Source organism: Haplochromis burtoni, unplaced genomic scaffold (assembly GCF_018398535.1).
Source record: "Haplochromis burtoni strain Fernald_Lab_line unplaced genomic scaffold, NCSU_Asbu1 Contig_4, whole genome shotgun sequence".
Classification (NCBI taxonomy): Eukaryota; Metazoa; Chordata; class Actinopteri; order Cichliformes; family Cichlidae; genus Haplochromis; species Haplochromis burtoni.
In genome coordinates, this window is record NW_024582365.1 from 5037578 (window position 1) to 5063080 (window position 25503).

At 38.2% G+C, this 25503-nt stretch overlaps 1 protein-coding gene across 1 annotated transcript in view; it reads right to left on the reverse strand.

Annotated features, from left to right (window-relative positions):
- Positions 1–9703: 9703 nt before the first annotated feature.
- Positions 9704–25503, reverse strand: part of LOC102309658 (neuronal acetylcholine receptor subunit alpha-7) — a 31325-nt gene continuing 15525 nt past the window's right edge. The window contains exons 3-9 of the mRNA XM_005913403.3: positions 22808–22852; positions 22024–22133; positions 14437–14684; positions 13475–13669; positions 12804–12890; positions 11270–11379; positions 9704–11172 (exon numbers count right to left, since the gene is read on the reverse strand). Coding sequence (XP_005913465.1) covers positions 10579–11172; positions 11270–11379; positions 12804–12890; positions 13475–13669; positions 14437–14684; positions 22024–22133; positions 22808–22852 — 1389 coding nt within the window. The 3' untranslated portion in view covers positions 9704–10578. The remainder of the gene's footprint in view (positions 11173–11269; positions 11380–12803; positions 12891–13474; positions 13670–14436; positions 14685–22023; positions 22134–22807; positions 22853–25503) is intronic.

Genomic DNA, 25503 nt, shown 5'->3' on the forward strand with positions numbered 1-25503 from the left:
CCATTTGCAGTGCAGTGAACAGAATGAAGACAGGCACAAGAGCTCATTTCTAGCAAGTGAGCACATATGGGACATTAGCAAATGGAGAGACACAAGGATGAGACCATTATCGTTCCCGTTAAGAACGTGTCGGCTACTGTTAAGAATACATGTGAGCATGCATGTGTGCAGGATTGCATATGCACATACTTTGTCAAGCAAAGTGTGTGTCTGCTTGTGTGTAGAGTAAGGCTGTTCTGTAAGCCTTTGCAGCTGGGGTCATTTGCATGAATTTGGCTTGATGGAATTTCACATTAACTGGCTACTTGCCCCCTTATCTGGGAGTCTAATCCCTACAGACTCATCATGCAAACCCATCACACAGCTGCTAAACAGAGTGGAGGGAAGTAGCAAGTAGAAATGGCTGTGGTGGAAAAACAGAGCATATATTTGTTACAGCCCTTGATGGCTTGACATTTCCTCTTTTTGTGTGGCTAACCTTTTTGAGTCCTTATGTGCAAACTTGTGTTAGCAAGATCCTGACCTGGGCTGGATTCATCATCCTTTCTTCCTCACTCCACCTGCCATTGTAACAGTGCCCCAGTCCAATTCCTGACACCTGGTTAATAGTGCATCTAGTCTGTCCATTGAGACGGCTGTTATTTAGTGTGAACAGTTGGCTACTGTGTCTGTTACTAGCTTCCCTGCACTCATCGCCTACAAGTAAGGAGATATTATTGTTTACTGATATTATGAATAACCAAAGACTGCAAATAAATTATGGATGTACCTACATTTTGGTTTCATCAGAAGCAGATATCATCCCTAAGGACAATGTATGCTCATGTGATATTGGCTTTTCTAGCTCACTGTATCAACACCCTAAAGTATACCCTGCTTTCAGGGCTGTGCAGAGATGTTTGAAGGGGCGGGTGCTCCAGTTAAAAAGGGGCAGATAGAACCGGGCTGAATAACAACAACCCACATTCATCAGGAATCTAATATGGAATCTCATCATACTACAACTGCGCACCGCCCAGGTGGCAAAAAATGTGCATGCTCTTTGCGAGCTCATTTCCGGCTCATAACCAGTACGCTCTGCCATTAACGGTGAGCATTGGTTAATGGTAGTCATGTGACTGATGCAAACCAGAACCTTTTATTTAGCAAAATTGTGATTAATAGTCAAATGTTATTGTTGAGGGGCACAGGCAGGGCTCCACATACACACACATTAAATAAATAAATAAATAAAAATTTACCTCAAGAAAAGAACACTTGGGGCACCCATCAGGAAAAGGGCAAGTGCTTTTGGTTGTTTAGATTAAGTGCCGGAGCCATTAAGTCTTGGAAGCTGTATATGGACTTGAGTAAGGAGTCCACTTTTAGTTATATTTTTTCCTCGACATGTGTCTCCTAATAGACAAGGGTTGGTTTCACTCACTATGAGCAGAGCCCAGTGTGTAGAAAAAAGATTGCTGAGTTGTTGAAAGAAATGATTTAGTCTAAGAAAGAAATAAGCTTGGCACAGAAGCATGATGCAAGAAAGCTGCAATGGAAAAGTCAATTTGCACATCTAAAACCTGATCATAGAGCTCATAGACCTTTTGTAGCAGCTGTCACTGTACGCATCACAATGATAGAAGTCGCTGACTCACAGATGAGGTGTGGCAGCAGTCAGAGTTTCATGTTTGATATGTTCCAACAAAGACCTTACTAAGTTTCCCTTTGTAATGGCTCAAAGATTAATAGTAACCCAGTTAAAAATGCTTTTTTTAACAAGCCCATGTGAACCTTGCCTAAATGGAAGCATGGTGTGCTGCAGATTAGTAAGATATCGGTTAATTTGTGATGGTTTTTAATGACTCTGCTTGATGTTCTTTCTGTGCTTTGTTTTTTTTTTTTTATGATTTTATGGCCTCACCTTACACCACTGAGCCGTGTTTGTCTTAAATTCATTTCTCAGTTGTCTGTATGGTCTTTTTTTCCTTTTCTGTATCTTGAGCTGGTTTGTGACATAAATGGAGATCAAACATAAATATTTAGCCGACTGAATGGGGTAAAATCTGAACAAATATGAAGTGTTAACATTCCCCCTACTTGCACTAACAGATTAACCACAGGCTAAGCAAAGCGGTCATCTAAACAATTGTGACATGTAATAAAAAACGTGATGATCAGTTCTGGTTTGACTAGGAAAATAGGTAATCAGGCAGCATGGCCACCCACTGGTGGTATGATGTTCATGGATATTTGCCCTTTAGGAACTATACACTTCCCTGCACAGGTTTTCCTTCCCTTATCAAATCTAATGAGTGAAATCCAGTAAGGTATCAAAGGTTGTGGTGTAAATGGATTCACAGGAAGCTGTCTGGAATTGATTTCATGCACCTAAAATGAAAGAGCAAGAGTTTAATGAGACATGTAACACCTCTGAGAGTGAACGGTGAGCAACTGACTAAAATGGGAAAAAAACACATAGTTGCCACTTGGTCGTCATGGCTTCCTACTTTAGTACTCGAGGAAGTGTTTTCAAACCGGTAATCCACATACTCAGATTACTTCATGCCTGAGGATTATCAGTGATGCTTTACCTAACCTCAAATAAAGCTTTCACTGCTTTTTTGTATCCTTGCTTGTTTCACAGCAGGTAATTTAACAGTGTATGTCTGCATGAAAGAGCCATTTCTGTAAGTCAAGGCATGAAGGCGAGTGTTGTAAAAAATAATGGCTTCAACACTGCATGGATGTCAATTCCATCTTAATGATCTAAGGCTCCGTTATCACAGTGTTGACGTTTCAGATTAGGGTTGAGTCCAGCGTTGAATATTGTAAATAACAATACAAGTCAGTCTTCACTCTTGCTGTCCTTGAAACCTGACATGATCTGGGCAGACTACTATATTTGAAATTTTTGCTCAGCTAGATTGATAGCTAGCTAGCTAGCTAGATAAGTTAATTAGTGATAATAAATTGGTCATAGGTGTATATTGTGAGCATGTACAGTTGTGTTGGCCCTGTGACAGATTGGTGACATGTCCAGAGTGTACCCTGCTTCTCACTCTATGACATCTGGCTGCCCATATCACCACTCCATCCCAAATCCTTGACTCAGATAAGCAGAAGAAAATGGAGGGAAATTGCTCTAACCAATCTAACAAATGTGCTGGCTGGACAGGGAGATTGTGTGTTTGGGATTCCTTGGATCAGAGGACCAGGCAGGTGGCCTGGCAACATTTAGGGAAAAGAGAAACAATATTCGGGTATGGCGGCAGCAGCATCCAGCAGGGTTGGATTAATTGGGACCGGAATGAGAAAATGTGAAGAGGGAGCAAGAGGGGTGGTAATGGCCTCTGGTGATGTTCAGTATTTGTGCATTGAAGCTAGTGTGTGTTCGGAAAGCAATAACATTTGGCTTTCAAATCCCACTCACCAAGCATAAACACACACAGTTCCACCCACTCATAATCCACCTGCCACACACAAACACAAAGTGAGAGCTTCATTTTTCTTTAAAATAATAATGCTGGCCCAGCAGTTCAGCAGGCAGAGGTCATTCCCATATTGGATGGTAATAAGGTTGAGCTTCATTCCATAACTTTTTTATGGATTTTATTACTTTGCTGCCCTTTCCTGACTTTTCCCTATCTTCCTGAACCTGTTTATGGTTTGGATCCCTAAATTATTCATTTTCAGTCCGTCATATACTGTTGTTGCATTTTTAGGTTCATAGATTTTAATTTATATTCGCAGGAAAAACTGAAATAAAAAAATCTGCTTTGGTTCAATTCTTCTTGATTCCCTGTGATGCATCATTTGCACGCCGAGCTCAGCAGTCTGACATGCAATCTGGCCTCACTGAATCCCCCACCGTGCGCAGCATATGTGATCGAGTTTATGGTGCACCGGCAACACATAAGCATGTGTTTATGTGCGAGTGTATTTTCAGAAATTTTGCATGTGTGTGTACGTGAAGGCGCCCTGACATTCAGTCTTGCTACCACTTTAACCCCATGTTAACAGATCCAGACTTCAAAGCTTCTGTTGCTGGCTCGATATAAAACAGCAACACCGGGGAACACATCAGCAGCAACAACAACATTTTTTTACATGTTGTGATCCCAGAAGAGTCTTGAAGGTGAAGGTCTGGCAAGTATTTCAGGCACTTAAACATTAACAGGCTGACTTTCTCTCCATCATTGAGAGTTTGCTATACATACCAGGTGGTGCGCATGAAATGGGGTGCACACATCTGTTCTAATGGAACAGTCTGATTGCTTTTCCAAGACCTCCAATTTTTTTTAATGGTGAAAAACATACAACATGATCTGAAGATGTAAAGCATGAAAATGCTTTTGAGGAAGGTTTAAAAATGTAAAACATATTTGCACAGGTTTGAAATACAAATTATATGCCAGAAAACAGAAAGACTTTTTCCACCCACAGGGGGAAATCTCTGAATTTTGCTGAACATCTACTTTCACAGTCCTTGGATCGCTCCAGAGCATGCTGCTGCTGTATTTCTGCTGTATACACTGAGCTCTCCCATATGGAATATATATATATAAATCTTATAAAGTTTGTATCTGTCTTGTGTGAAACTTGTATGAAAAGCATACAAGAGTGAAAACAGATATAAGATCCCTTGAAAAATTATATAATGAAACTTGTATGTTTTGGACACTTACTAAAACAATATATGAAAGTAATGAGAAAGTGGCCACTTTCATGAGTAAATCATATAAGTTTTTACTGTTTCTTTTCCATATGGGTCTGCTTAGGTCTGGTCATGTATGTTTTACTGTAAATCTATGATGTAAAAATCTTGAATTGTTAATGTTGATAATAATCAATAGCAACAATAAAGAGATTACAATATAATGTATAAGTGTGTATCACAAACCTACCATTACCTTCTCACCACTGCTGTGCTCTGATCCATGATGATGTATCAGATGAGTACCAGAGCAACCAGACTTCTAATTAAAGGGAGGTGAGTGACTTCTAATTCATTATAAATGGATTATACAGCATCTCCCATGCTTTCTGTGGATCTGTTGTATTTAAATGTGTGATATAAATGAACTGACTTAACCTGACTATGTTTCCTGTAAATTCATGAATAGGTCCAAGCCTAAAACTGATTTAGAGATTAAAATGTTCCTCCATGACCTGAATGCCCTAATAGTTTTTTACACTTGCATTGCTTTTGTTTATAGTATTGAATTTGTTTGCTGCATGTTTAGGTCCTTGTTATTTTGGCTTTTCCCTGCCCGTTAGGTGTCCTAGACTCTTCTTGCCCTGAGTTATGGTTGTTTGTTTGTACCAATATGGCACCAGTGTCTTTCTGCATTGTTTGATGACAAATAATGACAAAGTGTTAGAGATGATAATATGTCAGATGTCGACACTTCGAGGTAGAATTTTAACCAATTTAATTACATGAAGTTGGTGTTTTCTGGTCTTGTTTCAGTGCCAGTTAGTAAAAGAAAAGATTGCAGTGAAACCAGTTGGGAAGTTAAAAAAAACAAAACGATTTTTGGCAGTACTTATGTGGTAACATGTCACAACAAAATGTACTTAATTTACCAAATAAATATGAATTCTTCTTATATTGGGGTCCTTTAATGAATGTAAATTAATCATTTTAAGTTGATATGTGTTTCAGCCTTGTATCACTAATATGGATTAAAGGGCTGGCTAGTTATGGTTTATTACTGTTTAATAACATACCTGTTACTAACCTAAAGTCCTGGATTCAAATATAACTTTCCCCTGAGTATTTTTTTTAAATTATTTTTATTTTTTATATTTTTTGTTTTTGCTCCACTATACCATCATCAGTGTGTAGACCGTGAGTGCACACAGACATACAAATATACACAAAACCTCAAGTGTGTAGCTAAGGCAAGCAAAGCTAAACAAAGGAGGGCCTGTCTTGCAGAAACAGAGTGAGGGGGATTAACCTTTAACACAGTATGCTTTATATAGAGAGGCTACTTGTCTCCCAGCCAGAATATCTTAAGAGCTTTTATGCATAACACACACTCACAAAATATATGAATACATGGGATACAGAAGCTCTCTTATCACAAACCTTCCATTTGTAGGATTCCCTCTTTATTCTCATTTATGTAATATTCCCACTGACTGAGTCTAAGTGTCTTCTCTCTAAAAGTGTCTCTGTGTGTTTTTTTTTAAACCAAACTCAGTTTATGTCCACAATTACACTTTTGCGTATGTTCTCTACCAAAATATAAATTCTAATTATCTAACTTCCACAACTGCAGAATAAAAGTATGTGGGCTTTCGTGTGGATAGATCGATGAAGTGGCACTTGTGAGTCGTGAAATTCACAGACAATTGGAACAAGGAGGTTAATGTACCCTCTTTGTTCTACTTACAAATTTAAACTGGCACCGGTGTTTAATGGTGCATTTGTATTAGGATACAGTTGCATCTCCTGCTTATAGTATGTTGACAAAATTATTCAAAACCTCCACTGTAATAGCTGTTAAACAATGTCTGATCATGCAGTTTCATGTTTTACATCAACGAATAGATTTTAAGTTTTCAAGTTAACGTGTTTCTTTAACAGCTTGTTCATAGTGATGCCGTTGAGGTGCAGTGCTTTCATCTCCTGCTGTCATGGACTGTTTCGCTCATTTCTATTCCCATGCCCTTTTAATAAGTAATTTGAATGCCAACGCAGTGCAGCAGGCATATCTCAGTACAGTACTTTAGTCCCTCAACATGTTCTACACGGACACACACACACACACACACACAAAATAATGTATGCACGAGAATAAACATTGAATAATGGACGTGAATAATAGACCTTCTTATGGTCAGAAAGAAGGAAGTTTTTCCATGAGAGAAGGCATCTGCAGTAATTCTTGCAGTACCCCCTCATATTTTTACTTAGCATTTTGTTATTGTTGTTATTGAAATATATTTAGTCCAAAATAATTTTTTTATGTCTTGGTTTTCACAGTTTTAATCATACAGTATTTAATTTTCCGGAGAATTCACTCGACGGGTAACCCCGCTCAAAACAGTCTTATGAAAAATAACTTTATGTGCCTGGTGAGAAATGTGGTTATATTATAATTTTACCATACCTATGAGCTTTAGCTTGGTGACATTAGTTACAAGCCAAAATATATTATTAGAAACCATTTCTTATTGTCTCAGTGAAAAGCACACAATGAAATACACTGCAAAAATTAAGGAAATGTTTAATCATCACTGCACAACCCCAAAACAGTTACATTTCAGAGACATCCTGCTGTCCAGTCAGGAAGCATAAACCAGTGTGAATCTATTTCACGCTTTCATTTAAATTAAAGTCACAACAGGCGCAGTGCCAAGACAAAAACAACTGATCTCCCCAAAAAGGAATGGTTTTGCAGGTGGTGACCACAGACTAGTGTCTGTTATTTCTCCTGACTGATTTTCCTCTAGTTTTGCTTTTTGTCAGTGTCCTTGTCACTGTGGGTAGCATGAAACCATATCTGCAGCCTATTCAGACTGCACAGGCAGAACTTAAGTTGGTTCTCTGAGCCCATGTGAGGCCTCATGTGCCAGATTGTGTCAGCAGTTATTGGATAACAAAGGCACTGGCCCTCATGCCAATCGTTGCCTTCATCTGAGAACCTCTGGAGTGTTGTGTATTGGTTCATTTCAGTCACAAAATAGTGCCAAGGAATGTCCAGGAGCTAATTCAGATCTGGATCTAGGAGGAGATCCCCAGGACACCATCCACCATCTCAACAGGAACATGCCCAGGTATTATCGAGAGTGCATACAGGTAAATGGGGGCCATAGATTACTACTGAGCCACCTTCTGACCTACAGTGGGGCAAATAGTTATTATATCCCCTGCTGAATTTGTAAGTTTGTCTACTTACAAAGAAATGAACTGTGTATAATTTTAAAGGAGAGAAAGATAACAGCAAACTAACAAATTCTGCAGGGTTTCCTATTATTATTTCCCCCAACTGTAAATTGAGATTAACTTTTGTTACTTTGACTGTTTGGTGTGATTTTGATCAAATCTATAACCCTGAATTTATTAATAATAAAAGACAAGCATGAGGGTGAGACTGATCACAGTTACATAATACAACAGAAGGAGGAATCTATAGAGTTCTTAATTTTTATAAAAAAAATAAATAAATAAAAAGTATACATGCCAGTCTGTGGCATCATCTATACATACCAACTACATCAGTATAGATTTTCTTCATAGTCAGAGGCACACAACTGTACAGTATGATATTTTTTTTCAGTCTAACCCTTCAACCAAAAGGTTTATTTTGTCACGTCCACCCCTGCAAAATAAAGCCCACCCTAATTTCTAAGCTTCAAAAGATTTACCTGAACAAAGGTTTTATTTTTAATTAATGTTGCCATGTGAATCGAATCATTTCAAATGATAATACTTGTAGTTTTACTGTTAACAAAATGAGTTTGTGCTTGAGTTCAGGAAAATTGTGGTTGTAGAAGGAAATGTGCACTTGTAAACTGGTTTTAACACTACTCCTGTCTGCGTACATACAACAGTAAAATCGCTTCAAGACTTAAATGCACAAGTCATTCTTCCTGAAGTCTTGGCTCAGTCCTATCAGTTGGAGTTTTTCCACAAAACATCAAACAGTTGGGACTTTAGAGAATGTCTTTGTTGGTCTCACAAAAGAAAAAAAGGAAAAGAGGAAGAAAGAAATCAGAGCATGTTTCCTAAATCACAGAAGGAAAACATGCCCCAAATTCTTGGTCATGGTTTTAGCTCAGATTTATATTTAATTTCCTCCCGCATTCAATTTTTCATTCCCCTTCCTTATCTGGGACCAAAGACAATTTTATGCCACTATCTAAGGAAACCAAAGCTTTACTGAAAAGAGCGAAGAATATACAGATCTTGAATAAAATGTTACACTGTATTTGCCTACTCCAGTAAGATCCTTGGACTGTTTGAAGTGTTTTACAGCAATTCTCAACTATTATTTGTTGTTTGGGATCATTCTGTGATTAAAAGTATTCAATAAATGCAATATTCACAACAATAGACCAATAAGGATTAGATGTGATTGTGTTTTATGTGTAGACTCTATAGTGACTGTCTCACATAGCAACAAAGCCACACGTTTGCCTCCTTGCACATTATATCCCCACAGATTTATGCAGAGCCTGTTATACGGAGAATAAATAGTCTTTTATTAACACAGAGAGCAAAACACTCACATTTAGGCAGAATGAAAGAGATAAACTACCAGAGAATGGTGGCAACTGTTCCATGGGTGGGAGGTGGAGGTGGAAGTAAACATTTACAGCTTTCAGTCACTTTCAGTTCCTCAGCTCCTTCAGGAAAACTCATACTGGGATCCTAGCCTGAATCAACACTATATTCTTTGGTGATATGGTGGCAAATGAGGTTATGACATTTTCTGTTTGCGATTGAGCCTCTAGCAAGTGTCAGCAGTGTCAAGGATTCAAAAGTCACTTTGTTCTTCATCCTTAGAAACCACGTATGATTTCCAACAAGTGCAAACTCTTTAACAGCTTTCAAGTGATTGCTTGTTTTTTAAACTGGTGCAACTACGTGACCTGTTTTCAACAGTTAAATGAATATTAAGCGCATGTCACATCAGAGCACTTGGTTATATGATTTACTGTACAGGTCAACATGTGATATTTTACAGTACTCGAAAAAGAAAAGACACCAGTTCATCTTGTTTTTACTGGTCAACAACCATAAATACCAGTCAACACAGTGCTGTCAATACAATACACTGGATATTTCATAAACATTATTTTTCACTGTCCCAAACAGCTCTTATTATGTTACAGATTCTATAGTTCGAAATGAAGAGGCAAGACAAAGTGAGAAGTTCCTAAACTGATGAATAAAGAACAATAAAGCAATAAAGTTTTGTTCAGTGCTCTGTTGATCTACGCGGACAAGAAAACATTAAGATTCACAGTGAAACATCTCATTTCAGTAACTACACTAAACATTTTTTACAAGGATTTACATTATCAGAAGTAATGTGTGACTTCCTTATTAGCTTAAAAGGTAAACAACGGGTGTATGAACTCAGACTGAGGTGGTGCAAGTGGACAGGAGAATAATATTTAGCAAAGAGGACTGTGGTGGAGTTTGTATCATTGGAGAGGTGATTTTAATGGACAGAAATGATGTTTACACTAGTTTCAGGGTAAAGACAGTTGTCTTCCACTTACTCAATGTAAAAGAAACGTATGCAATGCTGTCCTCTGCTTTCTCACTGCTTTTCTGTGTTCTGAGTTTTTTTGTTTGTTTATTTGGTTATATTTTTTTCCTTTTAAAGAAAATCTATCAATCTATTTCTTATATCAAGACAGAAAGAATAAAAAGAATTTTTCCTGACCTTTATGATGTAGCATGATGCAGGTGCTTTTGCATTTATTTGCACCACATTTTGAAGCTCGCCTCCTATTCAGTAGATTTGGTTGGTTTGGGACCACGTACATTTATGCCCTCTCCACTGTCCTCACTCTTACACTCTCTCTCTCCCTGTTACACCTTCTTCATTCCTTCTCTCCTGTTGTAACCAGTTATGTGAAGTCTTTAGAAACAGCCTCTATGAAGTTGGGTGCAGACAACAGGATTGTGAAGGTACAAATGATTGAGAAGAGAGAAAACGCCACTAGACACAGCCGGTCCACTACTGCGGCTGCAAACTTCCACTCACTGCAGATCGCCTCAGCCTCATCCTGGTCCCGGAACCTCTGAGCTATGTACGACACCTCCTCCAAAATACGCTGGATCTCTGGTGGGGGGAGGCCCACTCCCATCCCCAGGCCTACAACACCACTGCTGACATGTGGCTCTGCCTCATCACTGGGGGAGCTGTGGGCACGTCCCCCAAGCGTTACCCCAGAGTCACTAGAAGGTGGACAGTGTGGGCTTTCTATAGGATGGTAACTGCCAAAGTAGAGACTCATGGAACCATTGGAGGTGCCTGAGGGTGGGCAGGACGTCTGTGACATCGGCACAGTAAGGCTTGGTACTGTTCCCATCTCTATGGAGCTGGTGCTGGAGTGGTGGTGGGAGGTGTGACGATATTTGTAACCCGGCCGCTTGCGCTCATCGCCAGGTTGTTTCATACGGAGAAACCAGGCACACCAATTTAACAGAACCACACGGATCTGAAAGAAGAAAGGGGAAAATCAACACATAGGCACCGTTAACATATTCATTCAAACACAAACACGATATCTTTTAATATAAGCTTCAGTCACTTACCCACTTAGGCATCTTCCCGCCGTGAGGGTCATGGTGGTGAAATTGTAAGACTATAACTGTAACCACCACAGACATTCCCACAATCATCATGGTGCTGGCAAAGTACTGAGCTGTTTAGTACACACAAACACAAACACACACACACACACACACACAAAAGAAAATCAACAAGGCTTAATTGTTTTTTCCCCAGAGTTATGTATGAGATCAATCATTTTATTACTTGTGGCATGTTTTTTTCCCCACTTACTCCTCATTTTATTATTAGATGCTCATAATTACTAGCATTTAGAAACAGACAAGACTGAATAAACTAGGCTGATTTCACACTCTATCATGAAAGGAAAGCAATTCTCCTCAATCTACAACACACTATTTTGCTAAAGGGAAGAGATGCACATTTGAACTGAAGCTGGGTGAATAAAAGCAGTGCAAAACAGTGCAACAAAACAGAGAACAAAGGTAAATAAACCCAAAAACAGAGGCGAGAGAGAGAGACTCTTATCAGGAAGCAGTAGAGGAGGGGGTAGGATAAGTGTGTAGGTGGAGTTTCATTATTATTTGTTAGGATATATATATATTTTTTTAAAAAGATAAAAGAGAAGAGGTTAGGGCCTTAAAGAAAAGAAAAGAAAAGAAAAGAAAAGAAAAGAAAAGAAAAGAAAAGAAAAGAAAAGAAAAGAAAAGAAAAAAAAGAAAAGGACAGAAAAGAAGGTTATAGTAGAAGTGGAGCACGAAATTAGGCTGCTATTAGAAAGTGTATATCTATACGGAGGTAGAATCAATAGAAAAACACAAGATGTACAATAATTCCAGAAATACGGTAAGTGGACCCAAACCACATTGTTTTTTGAGACAGAACAAACTAAATTACGAATTAATCAAAACACAATTAAAATGAACTAAGCCAAACAAGAAATTAGCACACCTATGTTGTGATTAACGGCTGGCGAGTAATAAAAGACTCATGCCCTGACAGCTACAGTAACTCAGATATATATATATATATATATTTGGACAGCAGGGCAAGAATTTTGCATAAATGCCATGAAAGTATGGATCCACCCTGTTCTAGGTGGTGGTGATGGTGGTGGCACACTGTGGGCTCTTTAGTACCAAGTGAACATAGAGTCCATTCCTTTTATGAACAAAATGTTCTCATCTTCTGCCTGCTTCCAGCACACAAAGCTGAAATAATCTGAAACTGGTTTACTGGTGTACTCCACAGCCACCAGATCTCAATCCAATAGAGCGCCTTTGAGATGAATCGGAAGTAGTACCAGCAAGTTGTAACTAATAAAGTGGCAGGTGAATGTAAGTTATCCTGTTATTGCTGCTGTCACTCATTTTTCAGAAGCCATAATAAAGTTTTGACAAAGAGGTATAATCAGTAAGTATCAGGTGAAGCTAAACAAAATCATTGGTATGCTTTATCTTCTAAGGCATACCAATCTCATTTGCTCCCCCTGATTCAACATTCACACACGCTTAAACATGTTACATGTACTCACACAGACACAGAAATATAACCCACCAATGAGGGGGACAGAGTCTGACGTTGCAGGCATGATCTCAGCTACCAGAAGCATGAAGACAGTTAGCGAAAGCAGCACAGTGATGCCTTGAGACAGAAACCAAGAGAGACACAGTGAGAGAGAACATGAGCATATACATAATGATGCAATCAGGGTCACTGGTGTATGAAATTATTCTTGTAATTACTTATGTATGTAATCAGTTATGTTCTCATGACTACAACCATTTGTCAGATGGTGCCCTCTCTGACATGTTCAAGGTAGGTTACAGCTTCAAAACTCCCCTACTTTGTAGCTGCTGATTGCTCACAGACAGGTAGCTATTCATCAATGCTCTGCACTGACAGAATGCATTCAGTGATTTTTTTTTAAAGTGTCTTTAAATGCATGAATTCATTACAACATTCATTGTGGACAAATATGCTTGCAATGCATGTGAGGGCACCTTGAAGTTTTGATGTACTGTGCAGGGTGTTTGCATTCTTATTAATTTGAACACTCTCCTTTATTTAAAAACTTAAAGAATGTCTAAACAATACACCCCCTTTGTTGTTTGTTTTATTTTACTCGACCAATATTCTATATCAATTCTTCTTTTTTGTTACTTATTCACATATGCACCAATACATATCTGCAGTAAGCTAACGTGTGTTCAGCATGCCCCTCTCACCCAGAGAAATCTTTTCTCCTGAGTCTGCAGGTAAAAGGAAGACCAGCAGGGCCAAGCCAGAGATCAGCACACAGGGGATGAGCAGATTTAGTCCATAATACAAAGTCCTGCGGCGCATGGTGACTGTAAACGTCACATCAGGGTAGGGCTCCTTACAGCACTCATAGTACAACTCATTACGCTTGGCCGGCACACCTGAAGGACACAAATGCAGATCTGTTTCTGTGGACTAAAGAGCGAACTTCATTTAAATGTTTGTTACCATGTAAACCCAAACACCATGTGACCATGCGACCTGCCAATGGGATTGCAAATTAGCTTAAGCTAACTCTGGTACAATGCATTGAATGGCAGCATTTATGTTAATATTTTATACAGTCCCTTCTCAAATAAAATTGTATTTCAACCTCATTATTTTCACTCTGTATTTAAATGTTTGGCAAAATAAAAAAGTAGAAAGTAGGTAGGCCATGGTTTTCCTGAATTTTAGAATTTTCTCACCTTAAGGTTCAGCTCTAGGGAAGTGATTAGCTCCACTCACATATGGCTTGGCTACACTCATGTCAAAGTGTCAAACTGTTTCTCTTGCATGCCATCTGGTTCTGTCTCACACCCATTTCAAACTAACCTAAACCCCAGAGCCCTGGAACTGGGATTTCCTTCTACTCTGTCCCAGCTTGAAACCCTCGAGAGGTCTTCCAAAACTTCTTCCATTTCCAGTCTATTCATTATAGCTCATTTTTTTGGCCTCATGTCAGTCTATTAACAGGCAGTGTGCATGTATATAATGTATAACATCTGCTTATGTCTGAGTATTTTAGCTTTTTATTTACTTAAAAGATATTCGAAATATTGATTTATGAAAACCTGATGTAACACCTCACTCTCTGGTGACAGATTGAATTAAGCAGCCTTTCTTATTGCAAAGTTCTGCAATGTTCTGATTAAAGAAGCCCTCTTACCCACAAGATCCCACTCTCCATTTGGTATATAAGTGGATGTGTCCACATCGAGCATCTGGAGGTCCAGAAGCCAGCCGTTGTGTGTCCATGAGCCAAACTTCAAATCGCACTTCTGCACATCGAAGGGAAACCAACGCACGTCAATGTAACAGGTGCTCTTCAAGATGCCAGGGGGAATATACTGGCAGTTACCCGACGCATTCACCAGCACGTTGGTGTGAAACGTGGCATCAAACCTTTCATCCGCACTGGGAAGAAAGCAGAGGACAGTACTTTTAAAGCATTCATTCATTGCCACATGATAAAATAATCTTGTTGGGGAATGCAAGCGCTGATGGAAAAAGTAACAAGAAGGTATTTCTGTCACATCTGTTTATTTGCAGCAAAAGTGGTGCCAATGTGCCTTTATTTGTGTGTTTTTATTCTTGTAGCAGTTCCTACTCTTCACAGTCGCCCTGAAGCTTTGCTGTGCTCTCAGAAATAGCAAATTGCACAATGCCTGTCTCTGTTCAAAAGAAGGGTTTACACCTGAGAGAGGACACCAGTCTACCATGGGGCTGACAACTGATACAGTTAATATTGTTTGCATTTTGTGCCAGCATTTTCAGTCTGAAAACTGAAGCCAAGTGCCAAAAACGGCATTTCTTTTAGTGACTTTTTGAGACTAGGTCATGATTCAATCTGTATGGACTAGATAATAAAATAACAATCTTTAGCACAGAAACGATCATGCTTAGCAACTGATCTTTATAGCTAATAATTTTACAAGGGTATATAGCTTATGTAAAACTAACCCGTTACAATTTATCAACGCTTTAAGTTGAGGCAAGGCTGCTTTAAGGGACAGGTGCATGCACAGATAGGGGGTGATGTAGCCAAGAGCTACCACCTATGTTTGGTCGGAGCATTTTAATGCAACTATCATGCCCCATGATAGCATGATAGCAGCCAAGATGCTAACACTGAAGCTTCAAAATGGGGAGATGACGTATTTCATGTATAGTCTGCAGTGACTGCAGTGGCAGCAGGGAGCTGTTGAGTGATATATCTACTGAGCCTTCAACCTGCCTGCAACTATACACCTTGATGAAAACTGTTAAATGCTAAATATGTAATTGCAAAACCAAAACAGAGTAGGTGATCCTTTTTGTGTTTTATGTAACTCACTAACTGTTGCAATGATTAAACGCCAGTTTGAGCAAAATATGAAACACATAAAAATTATTGGATCTGTTTCACTGACAATATTCGCTGTAATGTACCAAAAACAAATAAATAATTTGACGTTACATCTGCAAGTCGAAGAGTGCTAGCACTTAGGGATAGATGCTTACAGTAAAGAAAATGCATGTGCATAACCTTGATTGTACTACAGCTCTGGTACTCCACTTGAACTCTAATTAAATATTAAAGAAAAGCTCCTCTGGTGTTGGTTAGAATGGGAAGTCCTTAATAAAGTGCCAGAGGCAAAACCTGAACTTTTAGAGAATTAACAGTATATGGCAAAAGTCATAAAGCAAACTAAATTCTGAGTGTAGCAGCTGGCTGGAAGAAAGCAATTTAGATCCTTCTTCAATACGGCATTTGGATAGAAGTGAAAAAATGAGTCAGCTTAGACCAGTGAATACAAAAAATTCAGTAAAATATATCAATTAAGGTTGAGCAGGTGACAATGCAGCAGACAGTGTTTGAGTTTGCTCCATGTCTTTCCCTGTTCACTCTTGCTGCTCTATCAAATACAGGGGAAGAAATCTTCTTTTATGAGCTACCAAAACAACAAAATTAACAAGACAATACAAAAACACACAAAAGTCTGCAACAAAAAGAGTGAGAGAGTGAGAGTTTCTCATATTGCTTCAAATTTCAGCTTCCTGAAAGAAAGGTCTGCAAGAGTGTGAATACAAAACAGAAGTTTTGATCAGAGGACTGAACCTGAAGGAGCAGACAGTGCTTGTAAAAAGTATACAGCAATAGCCCAAAAAATAAGCCCTGCAAAAAACACTGCAGAAAAAAGGAACAGACCACTGATGCTGTGGACAATATGACTGGCAAAGGAGCAAATGCTTTATTGTACTGTAGTTTTTAAATAATGACACATTTTGATTAATAAGTGTATTTATTACATGAAAATACACATGTGCAAACTATTAGACACATTGTGTATTAATTGTTGTGAGCTATATTGTTTTAGTTCACATTCCAAACAGCTTAAAAAGCCACATATAGATCTGTACATAAATGCACAGTATACAGGCACACAATGCAGTAAAATGCAAACAAAAAATAAAGCAATAGGCACACACACACACACACACTTCAATCCCCAATGAGAGTGATAACATCAGCGTGTCTGAAATACCCCACAGCAGTATTGAGACTTGACAAAAAAACGTGGCCTGCATTTTAACCAAAGTTTGTAGATGGCTCCTTTTTCTTTGTACCTGCTTCTTCTCAGATTGAGTGATTGACCTTTTCTCTGGAGGGTCAAGTGTTATATTTTATGTCTCTGCTGTGTGCGTCGCTATTAGCTGTGGATCCTGCAGGTACTCAGGAAGGGATGTGTGGGGTTGGCCAAGGTGGAGACACGCAATGAATTATTCAAGCTTTGGCCTTACTTTATCTGGATGTGCAAGCTTTCTTGTAATCAGCGCTTACACACATCACAGTAGACGATGTCCTGAAGTGTGTGTGTGTGTGAGTAGATGCCAGAAGGTACACACTTGTCTAATCGCAATTTTTCAATTTTTATTTAAGACACTTGCCTACCCCTTCAGCTTGATTATAGTTTTTGTTGCATTTCTTTATCTTATACCTCCACAGTGCTTTCATCAGTGGTCACATGGAATTATTAATTTAAAGCATCATTACATGGCTCTTACACGATGCACAAGTAACATCAAAGATCTACCAGACCTTACAGTTAAACATTTGTGAGCATATTTGAAGTTTCTGAAACCCTTAATAATGGAGTAACCAACATTTTGCCATGTAAAGATTAGAATTATTAAAACAGCATACAGTTGGACACGTGATATCCCTGGGAGAAGGAGAAGCTGTCACGCTCACATACACACATACAGGCTGGCAAAAGGGCGCTGTGGATATGTCAGAGTGCAGCAAGGGGGAAACGGAGACTGACCGACAGTGACAATGGTGGCAGTGACAGGTCTCTGCACCATGGGACATGACTCACCCGGCTTTATTCTCACTAACTCAACACCTGACTCTCAATAATAAAAAGAAGGAAGTCTTTTGGATGTGAGGCAGAAAAAAGGCCATACAGAGTGAACAAATTCTAAATGCAGCACAAGAAATGTGCAAACGGTAAACATGTTTATATAAAATTATGTAAAATATAATCTTATCTTAAATGATTAGTCTGAAGCTTTTTTAAAAAAAAGATATCTGAGAAAGATAAGAATAAAATAGAGATACAGAATGTGTATTTCTCCAGAGGAAACAGCTAACACCTTCCCCAAAGCTTTTCTGAAGCTTTTAGTCAAGCATAGTTGAGAATTAAACAAGGTCAGTGCCTCAGACTCAGAATGACTGCATGAAGTACAGACCAATCTGTCCATGTCCATTATGTCATATTCCAGAGATACAGCTCTCTATTAAGCAGCCTCAGGGCATCATGACTTGAGGCTTTCTGTTTGACAGGCTCCAGGCTCCGTGGTTAGCAAATGGACAGAATAGAAGCAGAGTGCAAAGTGACGTTAAATGGATTACTTATAAACTTAATTCAGCTTCAAATCATAAAATACAGAAGCAAACAGGACGGAAGAAGACTTGTAACGTTACACAGTGGTATCTGATAATTTTTTTGGTTTTGCATACAATATGTTGTCTGTAATGTAAGTTTAAACATGTTGTCATCATAAGCATTTTAGGAACTTGCACAGCCTCATAGACATGAATACATATACTAATAACGCCGCACCTTATTGTTACTTATCCTGTCACCACTTCAGCGATTTGTGAAAAAATAATAGATGACAGAACTGGGTTTTTTAGGTTTCTTATAAACCTTATTATAAACCATCGTGAATTTTGAAAACATGCTCCTGGGCAGTAAAGACATTGACTCTTTCTTTCATTCAAAACTTCATTAGTTTTAATGGATCAGAGAAACATCATTAAATCCAGCCATCTGTCTATTCATTCAACTCAGCTATCCGTCCAGGAAAAAAAAGTTCACATCCATTTATTTGATTACTTCTCTATTAATTCATATGGCCTGTCACAATGTTGTGTGCTGTATGTTTACGTTTTCTGCCATAACTCCAATTCAGTCTTTATCCTACCTGAATTTGACGTCTGTTATGTTCATCGTTGCAGCTTTCTGTTTCCTCTAATGAGAGAAAAGTTAACAGCTCAAATATTCGGCCCGTTATAGTTCTATTTACTTTATATCAGAGATGTCAAACATGCTCAGCAACCAGAACAGCCCTGCCACTGGGTGGCTTTGAAAAATGTCACAATGGTATAACTATAACAACTATTATTTTATCTGCACCATCAAAGGTCTGAATCATTCTCAGTGTTTCTGTCAGGGCTCTGTGTGCGGGCAGGCAGAGAGGAGGATCCAAATGCAGGACTCGGAAAACGGAATGCAACTCAAAAACCTCAGCTTTATTGCTGGCCAGAAAACAAAACATGAAGTGAGGACTGAACACCAAAACCAAAAACACACAGGCATAATCTGAGGGTACGACGCGACACTGAGCATGGGAAAACACAGGGCTTATATACACAGGGTAGTAACGGGGGAAATCGGCAACAGGAGGGAAACACAGCTGGGAGAGATCAGGGCTAACGAGACGGGGGAGCTAAGCTGCACACACTAACATAAGACAAAGACCTTCACAATAAAACAGGAAACATGAATTACTAAACAAGCATGCAGACTATACACTGAGAGACAGACAGAATGACACATGGAATCTGAACTAAACTAAACGTGAGATATAACTGAGAACAAATCCTTAAGCACGGATAAACAGAAACTAATAATAATCATCATCATCATCATCATCATCATCATCACCACTACGAGAAGAAAACAATCCATGAAGCAGAAATAAACCAAAACATAATAAACTCAAAATACTGGGTCCAATGGACCCAGAACCGTGACAGTTTCAGCATTTATAAAGGCTTCATCCAAAACCTGGCGTACTAAAACGAAACAAGTAAAAGACAAAGCATGAAACAGAAAATAAAGTGTCTTTTTAAAACTTAGTATTTTGTGAATTAACAGAAAAGTTTTGGTTTTTTTCAGAGAAGCCATAGTAGAAGTAAAGTAGAAGTCTCAGTAGAAGAGAAATATCTTAACGGTCTCATCTGTTAATTAAAGTTTGGTTTGTGTTTTCATGAGGCCAGTTGACGAAAAGCAAGTCATTAGACCCACTGTAATTATTGAACTGGAAGATGAAATGTGCTAATTAAAGACTGAAACTATTGCAAAGATGGAGGATAAAAAACTATTTTCCCCAGGCAGGAATGCACAGATATCTTCTGGATGATAAATCCATGGCTCACTGTATAGATTACCCATGCGTAAAATATAATTGTGAAGCAGTGTGAACAAAACAGGCTGACAATAACAAAAGCAATATCGGAGAAATATGAGATTTCACACTGGGAAAGAAATGAGCTGGCTTATCTCATTTTTTGTCTTTCCATTCAGTCCATTCCATATTTAGACAGAATCGGATCTCAGCACCTCTAAACATCATTATGGTAATATTAATACAATTGAAATGAATAAAAAAATTAATGGTAAGCTTTTGTCTAGTAAGTACTCAGCCCAAGTGGCACCCCTAAGAGAAGAGGTCGTGGGAATTTTTGTACAGATGTTTGTTGTGCATTTGTGTAAAAGCTCAGTGTCATGCAGTGTAACTATAGCAACCCTACCAATAATAACTGTAATAGTAGCTATATTATTAATATTTCTGAAAACTGTAAATTTAGATATTTCCTCATGAGGTGCATAAACCCTCATGCTCAACTGTGGACTGGATCTTCATATTTAGCTTCATGTTGCTGTTCATTTTTAGTGAGTTCAACAGATTCTTTGATTTCTCAACAGAATCTGTTTTGGGGGTTTTTTCAGCCATTGCTCTGAAAAAAAACTGTAAAAAAAATATTCAGGCCATAATATATTAGCAGCAGTGCTGTAATGGACATATGTTACTATGAATATATTTTGTAAAATACAACAGGGAGAATTTACTTTGACAAAGTATGCAAATTTATAGAAAACCATGAAACAAAGAGGACAGAACCTGTTTTTTGCACAGACTGATACATTTCACTATGATTTGATTAGATTTGACAAAAAAAGTCAAACAAAAAAATATGGAGACAAAACACCAAAACAAAGTGTTTGGTAAATAACATTTGTAGCACCTAAGTTTTAGGGGAGTGTGTAGCCAGTTCAGAAACAAGACAAGCGGGCAGAGAGAGGAGGGCGAGGAAACATGCTGACACTTCGACAGAGCAGATGGAGTGATTTATAAAGAGCACTCGATGAAAGATGGGAACGATAAAATATGGAGAGAAAGAGTTGATTGAATGGAATGAATTATAGTAAGACAGTGAGTTATGAAAGAGACGTGGAGGGAGACACAAATGAAATGAAATGAAAAGAGGGATGGTGAGACGGGCCGGCGGTGAAGGGGTAGGGGAGGGTAAAAGGCAGACATGGGGAAAGAGAGGGGTGAGAGTCAAGAGATTAGGTTGGGTAATCCTGGCAGGTCTAAAAGCTAAGCTTTTAAAATTTGGGTTAATACTCCTAGACCTTTGTTTTGTCCTAATGTTCCATGTGATGTGTGTGCTGGAGGTACTAAATTTATCCATCCCTTCATCTTCTCCTTTCCTTTTAGTTTCAAACTGAACATCCATCTCTCACTCAAGCATTGCAATTAGTTGTTTTGGAGGAAAACAACTGGCCTACATCTCTAATTGGACTGAGAAAGCCTTACACAGAAGCATGAAGTGGATAAGCCACCATCATCAGCTTGACCTGAATCAAAAATGCAATGAGCTTGTTGAACATCGTTTATGAAAACAATGATTTTGACCTTAGCTCTTGTGCGGCTCCTAAATTCATTAAAAACTATTATTTTTTAACATTTTAATATTTTTTTTAATATAGTGAAAATCAGTTTTAATGACATCAGCTGCTTTTTATCAGCTTTCGTTCATCGTCAGTGACTTGACTGCCACAGAGTTTTTAAAATAACCCGTCTCCTCCTGTTTTGTATTAATGTGTTTGTGCTGCATTTTGATTGAATATTTATCACTTTGGCTCAAACTAATCTGCACGGTTTTGTGGAGATTAAAGGTGGAATTTAATTTTAAAAATGGCGGCATATCTAAAGAATTATATACACGTTTAATTCGCTCCTGTCAAAAATACATAGTGCAAGGAAAGATGGCTCTGAGAGGTGAGTTTATTTGTAGCAAAGGACAGACAGTGTTAAACTGCTCCACAAGAAAAGTAGAAAAACATTTTTTTAAGAAAGATCAAGGTCATAACCTTCTAAAGTAAGGCTGCAATGAGTGGACAAAGTCAGAACTGACCTGTTGTAAAGAAGGATGTCAGGTGTCCAGACCTGGTCTGAAGGAAATCGCAGGTTTTGGACACCGGGATAGTTTTCTGGATTCCAGGTCAGGTAGATGTCTGTCCAGTACTGAGACAGAAACATACATATTTATAGACTCATTCATTCAGTTATAGATTATGTGGCATTTTTATAAAATGGCATAATTTACCCTCATGCACTGCTAAACCTGTAACCTGTCACAATGTAAGAAATTGAATAGCAAAAATGTAAATGGAGCAGACAAGCTACATTAAAAGTCTGTATCTTAAAATAGAAAAAGCATGGGACAGTAAACTAGTGATAACTCTTCCCTTAGCTTTTTGAAAGCTGCTCTATTTCTTTAAATACACCTGGACTTTGGACTTGGGTGTCGACTGTGTCATATAAACAGTATATGCGGGAAAGGCAACAGGACAATGACACAGAGACACTGAATCTGGCTGCTTGAGCCTTTTGTGTTAACAACCTATGTGTTGTGTACCATTAGAAACCTAAATATCAGGTTGCTCCAATGTTTTTTCCATAGACCGAGAATCTGGTGCTTGGGTCCAGGCAGGCTTTCATAGGTGCGCAGGTTAAAAAAGCCAAATTGTTAGGTGTAACTGAAAAACACCTATAATGCTGATAATAGAGTTGCCGAAATGAGTAAGACTATTCCAACTTTTAGAGCATGCACTATGTTATTTTCAGAGACAACAATTAAGCAAGTATTACAGCACATTAAGTTGATGGTCATGTGCCCCACTCAGACTTTAACTCACCAGCTGCAGCCAGGCATTCGTTATCAGCACTTGGTTCTTCTCGTCCTAAAAACAGAAGTAGAAGAAAGACAAAAAGAGAGTGAGATTTTCTTTTATATAAGAGCGAAGAACCAAAGCAATTCATATTTAATAAACTGGAAAATGCCTTTGTGATCAGCAAGTCATTGCAGCTGTTTTGCATTTCCAAAGAACCAACCACGCTATGTGAAACCTTCTAGAAGTGATTTTTTGCAATAAAGTGTAGCTCAGTTAAAGAGCTTCATGGTGGCAAAGGACTATTTAAAACTTTTCCAAGCTTTTTTATATAACACTGTCTGTTAAACAGGGGTGATGTAATGTAAAATATCATGCTAGCTCTTGTAAAATACTGCATGTCTTGCTGAAATCAAAGAATGACGAACATTATAAAATAATGAACTTTGGAAATGTTTTTAAAGTGTACATATAGCATTTCTGGAAATGATGTTGCTCATATTCTAGCTGCAGGGTGGAAATTAGCATTTCTGCAAGCATCACTATTCCTGCTCCCTGTGCTCCCTTACTTTAAAGAAAAGGGGATATAAGTTAAATGAAATCCAAGCAGAATTCCTGCATCTTTTTAGCTTTTTATCCTCTTTTTGAATTTGTCAAATAAAAGGTAAATAACTTTGTCTATAAACAATTTAATGAAACAATCAAAATAAAACAGAATATCCTGAAAAGCTGAATTTGCATATCTATTTGATGTCAGACAAAATTCTTGCAGCACAGTAAACAGGGCCATAATGTACAGAATGGCAATATTTATTTATTTATTTTATGGTCTATCATTATTATTATTGCAGCAAAAATCAAGCTTTGGGGGTTTCTACTGTATGTTACAGTAATAGTGTTGTATACATTTCCTAGTAATATCTTGGTGTTTCTATCAATACGTGTTCATTTGCATTTTCACGTCACATAAAAATCAGACCAAAGCTTCAGTGAAAACAATACACCAGTTGCTGTTTGAAGCACCAGCTAAGATGTTGGAGAACAGGAGCAATGCAGGTCTCAGTGGCATGAACTTGTCTAGAAGCCAAGATGAGAAATCACAAAGTTCCTTAAGACCATCGTCAAAACCCTGCTGTCAAGACTGCTCCCTTAGTTGTTGATTACAGATGAAGTCCACGTCACTCAAGTTAAAAAAAAAAAACTAGAGGATGGTCAGATTCATTATTGAAAAAGCATCAGAGACTGCCAAGAGCTTTAAGCAGCTTCTACTTATACAACAAAAATGCCCTGGAACAGCCTCTCTCAGGAATGACTTTTTAGGAAACTGATAACTTTTGAAGCAGCAGGACAGACATTATGTCCATATGAAGCAGCTCAGCGGACAAAAACTGCACTTCAATTTGCTGACTTTGCTTGGAAGGTGTATGATGGAATAAATGGGCCTGGGCCATGCTCAAAGACACACTTTCGACAAAATCTGAGTATCTATTAACGAAGGATACCACTGAACTAAGAGCAGAAGATGGTGACACGTGTCAAAGTATCTCAGTAACAACATGGATAGTAGAAAGGATTGGAAATCAGACTGTTAGAGACAGGAGGAATAAACAGGATTAGCTTTTCTCTGAAAGTTGTCTGGAACAGTCAAAAATCTTTGTCAGAAAAGAAACATATTGAGGTGCAGAAAAGTTAATTGACATTCAGTCTAAAAAAATTGAATTCCAAACACATCTTTTGTACACTCTTAACTGAAGACCCTTTATGAAGGAGAGCCAATCTGATCTGACAAATAAATGACTTGTAAGTATCTGAGTCCTCAGTTTTTACATAAAAGCTTTTCAGTGATTTAAGAAGCATCACCACATATAAAGAGAAACAAAAATTAGTGGAAAAACAGACTGAAAGGTGATTTTAGAAGGACTGAAAGTTTGTTTGTTTTAGACTACAGCCCTACTACAGTAAACTAGTGTAAAATTCTGAATCTGTCTGAATGTCTTCCTCAGTCTGTTAGAAGCTGTAGATCATCAGAAGAACATGTGGTTCCTTAATTATCAAATAGATTAAACAAGAACAACTGGAAACGCTTTGTCTCAGTAAAAAGGAAGACGTCCTTTTGAAAGTGCACGCTCTCACGCACACAAACTGTTGCATCTGTCATTTCTGACAAATGACAGCAGACACATGGCTGTTGAATCTCAGAACCAGTGCATGTAACACGCTAACACTTCCCTAAATTGCCTCCTCTCTGTGGACGAGACTGACTGATAAATGTACACACAGCCTCTGTCGGGTCTGTTACGTTTTTGATTCTTTCTGATGGTTAATGAGGCTTCATGTGACAACCTGCTGCTACTCTGAGAAGATCATTTACTATTTAAAAAGTCATTAAAGTTAGTAGAAACCTGATTTTGGGGTCACAGGCCCGAGAAAAGAGGAATAAAATATAATGTTCATAAACTTCAACTGTTTAAAGTGTATTAAGCTCCCCTGTATCGAATATTATCAACCACTGAATTACTTTTACCATTTTTTATTACCGTACTCTTATATAGACACATCAACAGTGGTCACTCCACTGTGTATTGGGCAGAGTTCTAGTTTAAAATTAAACTATACAGTAAGATTTGGGTTTGGTTAGATTTATGCACCAGAACAACTTGGTCGAAGGTAAGACAAACCACAAGTTGAGTTTAAACACAACCATTAACAAGGAAAACAGTCTT